The sequence below is a fragment of the Ovis aries genome, chromosome 20 (genome assembly GCF_016772045.2).
Source record: "Ovis aries strain OAR_USU_Benz2616 breed Rambouillet chromosome 20, ARS-UI_Ramb_v3.0, whole genome shotgun sequence".
Taxonomy (NCBI): Eukaryota; Metazoa; Chordata; class Mammalia; order Artiodactyla; family Bovidae; genus Ovis; species Ovis aries.
This window is the reverse complement of record NC_056073.1, coordinates 50984660-50994908: the sequence shown is the minus strand read 5'-3', so window position 1 is coordinate 50994908 and position 10249 is coordinate 50984660. Positions and strand designations below refer to the sequence as shown.

The following is a 10249-nucleotide window of genomic DNA, read 5'->3' as shown; positions in this document are numbered from 1 at the left end:
CTTCCCCACCCAGGAATCGAACGCAGGTCTCCCACATTGCAGGCAGATTCTTTAGTGTCTGAGCCATTTTCTGAATTTACTGAAAAAGAAAAGGACAAAACTAAGACTGGCTTATTCTCTCTGCCGGTGCTGTCTGTTAGTCGGAAGTTCTCCATGTTCACGTCCATGCAGAAGACACTGTTAATTAAAGGGTATGTATTTAAAACGACCATGTCTGAGGTTGCCATTATATTATTAAAACTACAGCGCACACACAGTGGTTACTGAGACGTAGATCACCCACAGAAATTTGGGAGGAGGAGTCTCTTAGCACTTGTATGGCTCAGGATTGCTGGCTCTCGGTGGTAACGGGAGACAGATGAACCGTGGCTGTTCATGACTACGAGGCACGCGTCATCAGTGCTCTGTAGCCGGTGTGTCTCCCCCTCCAGCAGGAGTGGCGGGGTTGCGGCCGGGGCGCAAGGACCCCGGCTCCCGAGTCCCGGTGCTGGGGGCAGGGCGGGCACTCAGGTCGCCAGGGGCATCCGGTGACCACGCAGCCCGGAAGCGCCAGGACTGGAGCCTGGAGTTCGGGTGAGGAGTCCCGGCAGCCCCTGACGGGGACTCCGTGCAGAAGTTCCTCTGAGGGTCACACCTCGGTGCCAGGTGCCCCAGGGTGCCCATGCTCTCTCCTGGCCTCTCCCACCTGAACCTCTGCGGCCCAACAGCCCTCTGTCCACAGAGGCTGCCCCGCCAGTCACTTCTGGCACCTGACGCTTTCTGCTCTGGGGAAGCCAAACCGGCACTGCCTGCTGCCACGCCAAGGTGCCGGGGACTGACCTGCGCCCACCACCTTGCCTGGTGGATTGGCTTTTGGGAAGGGCCTGTGGGCATCCCATGGGACATCCACCCCCACAACAGCTCTAGTCCCTGCTTCCAGCCCACCCTGCCCGTGAGTCACAGCCTCCACATGTCTGCCTCCAAGTGGCCCAGCCATGCCTGAGCCCCTGACCCCCACCCCCACCCCGCATGCTCGTCACTGCCCCTCCCCCGGCTCCCATCCGCAGCCAGCATACCCTGCACCGGGGACCCTCTTGGCCTGCACTTGTGCTTCTAAGCGTGTTTGTTCACAGAACATTCTGGAGTGACTGCCTCCTGTCTCCAGATCAACCGAAAAGCCTCTGAAACAGGACTGCCAAGCTGCGCTCCTCCCCTCCCCCAGGCAGTCCCGGCACCTGCGCAGGTGGGCACCGGGGCCTGACCGAGGCCTGACCGAGGTCCTGCCCCACCTTCACGGGGCAGGGCACGGTTCCCAGCAGACATCAGATGACTCCTGACCCCGCTGGCCTTCCCTCAGAGGGGGTCATTCGTCCAGGTGAGCCACGGGAAAGTACAGGTCGGGGCCCCACCAGGAGGCATGGATGCTTCAGGGACAGTTTCTAAAGACGAGGGCGGTGAGTCACAGGCCGGTTCCCGACACCACACTGCTGGGGCAGAGCGTGCAGGCGACCGGGCTCCTCTCTCTAGAACCCACTTTCAGCACCAGCTGCCCACACTTACACTTCTTAGAAGCCGGGGGCGCGTCCTCCGTCCTGTCACGGGGTCGCCGGCCCTCCCCTGTGGAGGGCCTGGCCAGGGGGACGGAGTCTGGCCCACAGCGAGCAGGACGCCCGCCAGGCGGCTGCGCTTCGGGTTTGGGAGTCAGGACGGGAGGCAGCCCTCCATACTTCTTGACACCACAGGTCTCACCAGGTGCTGGCCGCTCCCCACATGGCCTCCTAAGAGCGCGCCGGCAGGGATGCCCGCGCCTCCAGGGACGCTGGTGTTCAGAAGGGAGACGACCTTGGGGTGGCTGGTCAGGCTCCAGGGCTCCAGGCTCACATGGCCACTTTCTGACCTGAGACTGGGCAACACTCAAGTTCTCTAGAATCTGGCCTCTTCATCCAAAAACTGGGGATAATAGTAAAATCCATGTGACGAGACTGCTGAGAGGGGTGACTTCAGGGAAGCACCACACACAAGGTGCTCAGTGGCCGCTGGCCCTCCAGAGGCTGGCCACGCTGGCCTCCAGATGGGAGGCGGGGTGCACAAGGGGGTCCCTAGGGCAGCAGGGCGCCGGCCAGCCCCACCCCAGCTCTCCCGGGGGCTTCCTTCACGCCAGTCTCCCCATGGAGAGGCTCTCCACGGGAGGGAGCTGCCTCCTCGGGGCTTCCCCAGGTGTTCCAGAGACTCCAGGACCCTGCCGGCTTGGTTTCCAGCCCATGCCGCACTCTCCCTGCCCTGCACCACCGCCACCCCAACTACACATCCGGACCCGCAGCTCCGAGCTCCCGGCGGTGGACGAGGCAGGAGGGGACGCTGTGCCGTGGGAAGCCAGACGCCCCCTGCGCCCCCAAGACGGAGCTGGCCTCACGCCTTCCTGCCTGCCGCCCTGTCACGGCTGCTGCGTGCTGCACACACACCGGGGGAACAGAACATCCCACAGGAGGGGCCTCTCTGGACGCCCTTCTGAGGAAGCTGGGTGCCTGCGGCCTCTTGCTGTGAAGGGCGCACCCTTTGCAAAGCAGAAGGTGGCATTTCTCTGGGGCACACATGGAGGCCTCTTGATTCTTCTGTTCTAAACAGGCTGCCATCAGCGCCCTGGGGAAACCCAGAGTGACTGGCAGAGGATGGAGCAGGCCCGCTCGCCAGGGAGCGTGGTTCCTCTTTGTGCTGGCCTTGCCGCGTCCGGGGGCGAGTGGACTCTGAGGGAAGTGCACAGAGCGCCTGAGCTGGGCGCCTGCCTGGGTCCAGCTCACCAACCGCACCTGGCGTGACCCGCACTGTCTCCAGAAACCATCCTGCCACCCCGAGAGGGGCTGCTCCCCCGACACAGCCCCCCGCTGTGCCCGGGTCTCCTAAACAGGCCTGGTACGAAGGACGCCGTAAGGCTGTCCACGCACGGGCGTTCTGGCTCCCTCGCTGGTCGACGCCGCCCCTCACATCCTCTCAAACTGAACCATAGGCTTTAGGAAAGGGAACCGCAGACGGCTATTTCCTCGTAATCGACCTCACCTGGAGCCAAAATACCCCAGAGCTGCAGGTGTTCAGCCGTGGATGGCGAGCCCAGCCCAGCCCTGCAGCCCTTGTCGAGGTGGGGGCCTCGGGGGTGGGAGAGAATGCTAACCCCGCTCCTGGCCGAAATGTCACAGCCCGTCACTGCAGCTGGGAGGAAATGAGAGGGCAAACGTGCCCCTGAAATGCAGCTGCACCCCTGAATTCAAGCCCCTGAAAGCCCAAGGAGACCCCAGTGCATCCTCAGAAGGGACAGTGAACGTCCTCAAGCCTCAGGGACAAGTCAGAGACTGCTGTTCTTTTTTCTCCCTTCCTCTGGGCAATGAAAAGGAAAGGGAAGAGGAACTTCCCTCCGAGGTCTCGGTGATTTCTTGTTAAGCACAACTATAAATACAGGCATGTTGAAAGCACATTCTTGATAAAATTATTAATAACTCAGTGTTGGCAGGGAGGGGTCGCCTAACATGGGATCACAGGATTTTGTGTCTGTTTCCCTGTTTTCAAGACTAGATGCTGGTGTGCAGGGCGGCAGGTCATGAACAGCTCTGATCTCCCCTTGCTGCCCAAGCCACCTGGGCTTGACACGCCCCTTGGCTTTGCACACGTGACGCCCCTGAAGGCTGAGGAGTCCTCTAAGACACAGCAGTGCACACACACACGGGTTCACAGGCTGTCTCGAAGCAGCAGCAACAGGAGCAGCCCCACAAGTTGGAAGTGGGGGTCCCTGCTGGGACAGACGTGGGGAGCCAGCACGCCATAAATAATAAAGCCTTGCAGGGACCGTTGCCAGGAAGAAGCCTGCTTAACAAAGGTTAGAAAGGCACCCTGAGAGAGCCAGTGTGGGCAGAGGAGCACGCACCGGGGCGGCTGCCGGGGGCCAGACAGAGACCTCTGTGGCTGGAGGCTGCACAGGTGCTCCCGGGCGCTACGGCAACAGCATCTGTCAGGACCACATCAGGAGGGCAGGGTGATGTCTCAGGACCAGTTCACAGGATGCTTTACTCGTTTTCTCAGCTTTATTGAGATATATTTAACTTAGAGCATCGTGTCTGTTAAGGTGTAGAGCACACTGGCTCCCAAAAATCCGGCAATGAAAGACAACCTAGTTAGGGGGTAAAATTAGTCTTTATTAACCCAGTATTTTCTCTTTCACAATAAATTAATAAATTGGATATCTAAACTGGATGTTAATCATCACAAGTCTAGCTCCCTGGGAGTCAGTTCCGGGTTCATGGACAGACTTGAGCACCTCGCCTGCAAAGCTGGGTCCTAGCGGGGGCAGCCCTGCCGACCCCTCAGGCTGGCAGCCCCGTTCAGTCTGCCCTCAACGCGGCAGAGCCCACTGTGGAAGAGGCCGACCCAGAGGGCTGACCCAGAGGCCCAGCCCTGGAGCAGCTGCCCACCCTCAGCCTCCCTAAGCCCCCTCGCTCCCTCGGGCCTGTTCATCTCCACCCACAGCCCCGCCGCGGGCTGTGATGATCACCTGGACAGCCGTGATAGCGGCCCCCTGAGCAGTCCCCACCGTGGCCTGTGCACCCTCCCCCACACCCGTCACAGCGCCTGCTCACCCAGAACGCCTGGCAAGCCCCCCGCAGCGTCCACAGGACGGCGTCCACACGCTCGAAAGGCTCCATGTTGGGACCGGCCCTGCAGCTCCAGGGCTCGTTGAGCCAGCCAGTCGCTATATGGCAGCACCACGCAGACGGAGAGCCTGGGCCTGCGTCTGCCCCGTCACCGCCGCGCATGCCACACTCGCCCGGTCCGCAGTGGCTGAGCCTTCTCTCCTGCGTATGTGCTGGCCCCGCCAGACTCCCCTCCCCTGTGCAGCCACTCCCGCACCTGGACTCCAGCCTCCGTCTCTGGGACGCCTTCCCAGGACACGACCCTCACCCCGCGCCGGGATGGCCTGTTTCCTCCCAAACGGAGCGCCAGGAGCTCCTACACTAGTGCTCATGGCCGGCTTCCCAACTGTCAGCACCCCCAGCCTTTGTTTCTGAGACTCAGGGCGGGTCTGTGCGTCCTGCCTGGGTCCCAGAGCGCCTACCGGGATGGACAAGCATTTCTCAAGCGAACCAGCAAGAGACTGAACAAAGAGAAGCAGCGCGGGTCTCCTCCACCATCGGCCACAGTTCCGAGACCAGGCTGGACATGCTTGCGTTTGGAGGAAATCACAGAAAAGAGAGCCTAAGGAAGCTGCCAGGGCCACGACCTGCTCCGCCTTGAGGCAGGTGGGTCACCTTCCCTTTCCATGTAAACTAAATACCTGTCTGGGCTTCAATGGAGAAGGGCCTCTACCTCTAACATTTAAGTGTGGTCAACACCATCCCAGTAGAAATGTCTATGAGCTTTTGGTGAGGACAGGAATTGCCTACCACCTACCACGCCCCAAACCACCCCCTTGAGAGGCTGGGGGAGCAGGCAGGAAGCTATGCTCAGAGTGAACATGGGGCTGCCAGCTCCCCTGGGCCCTGGGCCAGCCTCACAAGCCCCTGAGACTGAGGGTTGGGGCACTGCTCCCTCCTCCCGCTCACCCTGACACTGACTCAGGACCAGGAGACCAGGCTCAGGCAAAGCGCACTAAGATCTGCAGTTTCCGGTGAGTTCCTCGGCCTCTCTGAGCCTCGAGTGAATGAAATATCTGCTCTGTGGTTTACAAGCTTCACGGGGCAGTGTGTGACCTGCAGAGCACCAGTCACTAGGCGGCTGTTGTTGGCGCCGCGAGCAGCGGGGTCCCAACAGGAGCCATCCTGCCGCTGTTTCCTCACGCCCTGTGCTCAGCCCGGGTCTTCCGAGGCTCTGCCCCTGCCCTCACCCACAGGCGGGTCCCGGGGGACCCTCAGGCCTCGAGGCCCAGCAGCTACACAGGGACCACCTGTGCGTCCCCCGGGCAGTCCTGCCGAGTCAGAATTAGCATTTTTAACACCCATCATCCCACACCTATCAGGCCTGCTCCGGCACAGGGTGCTCTCTGAGCCCGTGGCAGGAGCGCGTCGGCCTTGGACACTCAGGGCACGGGCCAAGCCTCCCTCAGCCAACGAGCCCTCGATTGCCTCCATTTAGCCAAACCTCTCCTTTAAGCAAAAATCACATTTCCTTCCACCCAACCCCTGCGCCCCCCACCCCCCGCTAGTTAGATGAGAAAACACTGGGAAACTGTCTTAAACTGCTGTCCACACCAGTTAACATTCTTGGATTGAAGCCGAGCTTGGAATGAGGGGAAGTCCCTGAGGAGCCCGGCGCACCCCCTCTCCAATGTCCCCCGCGCACAGGGCACCCGCTGCTCAGGGAAGGGAGCTCTCGTCTCCTGTTGCTGGTGCACTCCCTTCTGGAGGAGGGCAGTGGCCTTAAAACACAGCAGGGCAGCCCCCAAACCCGCCTCGCGGTGCCTGTGGCAGGAGCATGTGGGCTCCATACCCGGGCTGAGGATGGGGAGGTGCCTGGGGCCACACAGCCCGAGAGACAGTCCCGAGGAGCAGGGTGCGCCCGGCAGGGCCCTGAGACAGCCTGGGGGCAGCACAGCTTCCAGCAAACAAGGAATTAGGCCAGAATTGTTCTCCTGTCAAAGAGGGTGTGTAGCTCCCAGCGTGGAGCAACGAAGTGCGCGCTCGCACATGGCGTCTGGACACCTAAGCTGGACTCTGGTTGCTCTTCTTCCGGCAGCACCTAAGCTCTGGCAGTGTCTCAGGTGCGCTATGGTCTTCTGAGAAAGGGCCAGGACTTCAGAATGCCTGGGGCGGCTGTGGAGAAAGAACGCCACAGGTGACAAGCACTGAAACAGCATTTCAGGGGCAAGAATGCATCCGGGCATTCACACTAAGCAGGCACTGAAGCATTCACGCTGATTCCTAAACACTCCTGTTCACATATTCACATTCCTTTTTGGCTTAAGGAAAAAAATTACTTTAGAGCAAACTGTCTCGGCTATTGGTGGGGAACTCGCAGCCAGGCTTCCCTTCCCCGCTGTCCAGCTGGGGTTTGCACACTTGTGGGGCCCCCAGGGCTCACTGGGCCCGTTCTCTGCACACATGTAGGGGCCCAGGGGTCCATCTGGGCCTGCCCTCTGCACACGTGTGGGGCCCAGGGGTTCATCTGGGCCCACCCTTTGAAGGCAGGGAAAGCTGTTCTTACTCAGGGTTCCTTCCGTGGTGGGGTTCAGAGAAAGCTTTATAGGGAGAGGCCGAGCATGTTTTTTCGATAGCTCTGAGTGCTTAAACCACGTGGGTCGACACAAAGGGCCACACCCAAGGCCACACTGTGGGTCTCACCCAGCACAGCCCGGCGTCAGAATCACCCACCACCAGGCGCTCCCAAAGCCCGAGTCGGAAGCTTCGAGCAGCCCAGAGACGCACTCCTCTCCCTCTGGCTTCCAAAGCAACTGCGACCACATACTTTAGCACAAGGCTGCAGAGACAACTGGAAAGACGAGAAACAGCTTTTCAGAGACCATTTAATGAGGTAGCTGAGATCATCTCACATCCACGGCAGACATAGGTTGCTTAATGAGTTCACAGGCATTTAAACATATTCGTAAATGCAAACTGTGACCGTGCCTGATAACTACTCTTTCTTCCCAAATCCCAAAGGTGCATGCATGCCTTGCGAAGAGGCCCAGGAAGAGGGCGGCAGCAGGCCGGGAGGGAGGAGCTGGACGAGAGTTGAGGGCGGGCGTCTGGGGTGCTCCCCACACCACACCAGTGCAGGTGGACAGAGTCAAGTGGGACTCTGAGAAGGGCAGGGCTGAGCAGGGCTGGCAAGAGGGAGGCTTGCTCACCCCTCCACACCCCAGGACCACCCTCAGGAGGCTGCCCCCACGGCCGCAGGGGTCTCCTTGCTGTCTGCTGGCAGGCCCAGGATGCTCTGGAGAAGAGCTTCTCCACAGTCACCTCCCGATGCCGCCCAGTGGGTCTCAGATGAGGAGAGGCCACGAGATCAGTCTGGGGAGTGTGGCCTTCATGATGATACCCCGACACGCACACCCCTGCGTCACACACATCCATGTCTACACCCCCATGCGCACACCTCCCGTGTCACACACACACCCGTGTGCAAATGTGCTGTCACACCCATGTCTCACACACATATCCCACACCTGTGTACACACACATCACACCCGTGTCACACACGCCCTGCACACTTGTGTGCACACCCCCGTGTCACACAGACCCCCGCGTCACACCCCCCGGCCCGCCCGTGGGCATAACAGTCAGCAGAGTCTGGCAGCACGGAAGCTGGGGGGGCGGCTGGGGGCTCTGAGAGGAGCCTGGATCCACTGGACGCCCGCGTCCGGTCCTCAGGCCAGGCAGCGACGAGAGGCCGGCGGAAGGCGGCAGCGGCGCGGGCTACGTCTCCGGGGCGTAGCTGCCGTGGGCCAGCGGGGGCGGGCCCAGCAGGCCGGGCCAGCGCCGCGCGCCCGCCGGGGGCTCCGCGCGGCCCCGCTCCTTGTATTTACCCAGAATGCTCCTGGCCTCCTCGGCGTCCCGCAGCGGGCTCTCGCCGTACTCGTCCCTCAGCCACTGGCGGAACTGGGGGGGCGACAGCGGGGCGTCACCCGGCGCGGCCCGGACCCCGCGCCCTCACAGGCCCGCCCGGCGCCCTCACCGGCCCGCCCCGGGCCCTCACCAGCCCGCCCGGGCCCTCACAGGCCCTCACCGGCCCGGACCCCGCGCCCTCACAGGCCCACCCGGCGCCCTCACCAGCCCGCCCGGGCCCTCACAGGCCCACCCGGCGCCCTCACCGGCCCGGGCCCCGCGCCCTCACCAGCCTGCCCCGCGCCCTCACCAGCCTGCCCCGCGCCCTCACCAGCCTGCCCCGCGCCCTCACAGGCCCGCCCGGCGCCCTCACCAGCCTGCCCCGCGCCCTCACAGGCCCTCACCGGCCCGGACCCCGCGCCCTCACCGGCCCGCCCGGCGCTCTCACCGGCCCTCACAGGCCCTCACCGGCCCGGACCCCGCGCCCTCACCAGCCTGCCCCGCGCCCTCACCGGCCCGGACCCCGCGCCCTCACCAGCCCGCCCGGCGCCCTCACCGGCCCGCCCGGCGCCCTCACCGGCCCGCCCGGCGCCCTCACAGGCCCGCCCGGCGCCCTCACAGGCCCACCCGGCGCGGCCCGGACCCCGCGCCCTCACAGGCCCGCCCGGCGCCCTCACAGGCCCGCCCGGCGCCCTCACAGGCCCGCCCGGCGCCCTCACCGGCCCGCCCCGGGCCCTCACCAGCCTGCCCCGCGCCCTCACCGGCCCGCCCGGCGCCCTCACTCAGCGGCGCGGGGCCTGCAGGTGGCCTCAGTCAGCTCTGAGGCGTCCAGCGGGCGCCAAGGCCGCGAGAGGCTGGAGGGAGACTGTGAGCCATCCGGCCTGGGGGTGAAGGTGCAGTGCAGTTACCTGGTGGACCTGGAGCTCCTCAAACTCCTGCAGCTGCTTCTGGAAGCCCAGGTTGGGGTTGGCACATGACCTGCCTGCGCGCACGGTGTGCAGGGCGTCCTCCCAGCCAAAGTCGGTGACCGTCATGATATAGGCGACCACCAGGGTCACGCTCCTGGAGACCCCCGCCAGGCTGCAAGTTGGGAGCTATTCAGTGTGGCACGGGGCGGCCAGCGGGCGCACCTGGGAAGCTGCCTGTCCTCGGTTACGAGTGGGCAGCCAGCCAGCGCGTCCTCGGAAATCGCTCGGAAGCATACCAGCGCTCTCTGCTTTACCACACTAGGGTCTCGGGCACTCCTCCCCCACGTGGCCTCAGTCTCGGTCGGCTGTCTACTGGCTCCAGACACCGTGTTATGATTCTCTTTCTCCTGACCTCCCTTCAGATAGTCCCCGTTCCCTGGACAGAAAAGTGGCGAGAGGACATCTGGGAACTTGAAGGGTCCAGGAACCCAGCAATAAGTCAGTTATAACCGCAGCCATTCAGACAGCTTCACACTTTAAAAGTCTGATTTTCTTAGGTACCTCTTCCCTGGTGGCTCAGAGTAAATAATCTGTCTGCAGTGGAAGAGACCCGGGTTTGATCCCTGGGTTGGGAAGACCCCCTAGAGGAAGAAATGGTTACCCACTCCAATATTCTTGCCTGGAAAATCCCATGGATAGAGGAGCCTTCTGGGCAACAGTTCATGAGATCGCAAAGAGTGGGACATGACTGAGTGACTAACACTTTCTTAGGCACATAACGGTCATCACTTAAAAAACTCATTAAATACAGACGCCCTAACCCAACATTCTCTGATCTCC

The 10249-nt window shown here is 62.4% G+C and overlaps 1 protein-coding gene across 13 annotated transcripts in view; it reads right to left on the bottom strand.

Moving 5' to 3' along the window:
• Nucleotides 1–4139: 4139 nt before the first annotated feature.
• DUSP22 (dual specificity phosphatase 22) overlaps nucleotides 4140–10249 on the bottom strand; it is a 48394-nt gene continuing 42284 nt past the window's right edge. For 9 of the 13 annotated variants that reach the window (XM_060403552.1, XM_060403554.1, XM_027958922.3 and 6 more), the window contains 3 exons: nucleotides 9410–9581; nucleotides 8483–8555; nucleotides 4140–6770 (listed from right to left, as the gene is read on the bottom strand). In XM_060403552.1, coding sequence (XP_060259535.1) covers nucleotides 6724–6770; nucleotides 8483–8555; nucleotides 9410–9581 — 292 coding nt within the window. In that variant the 3' untranslated portion in view covers nucleotides 4140–6723. Of the gene's footprint in view, nucleotides 7447–8482; nucleotides 8556–9409; nucleotides 9582–10249 lie in introns of all 13 variants that reach the window. The other 4 variants (XM_042237514.2, XM_060403550.1, XR_003586267.3 and 1 more) reach the window with 3 other exon arrangements.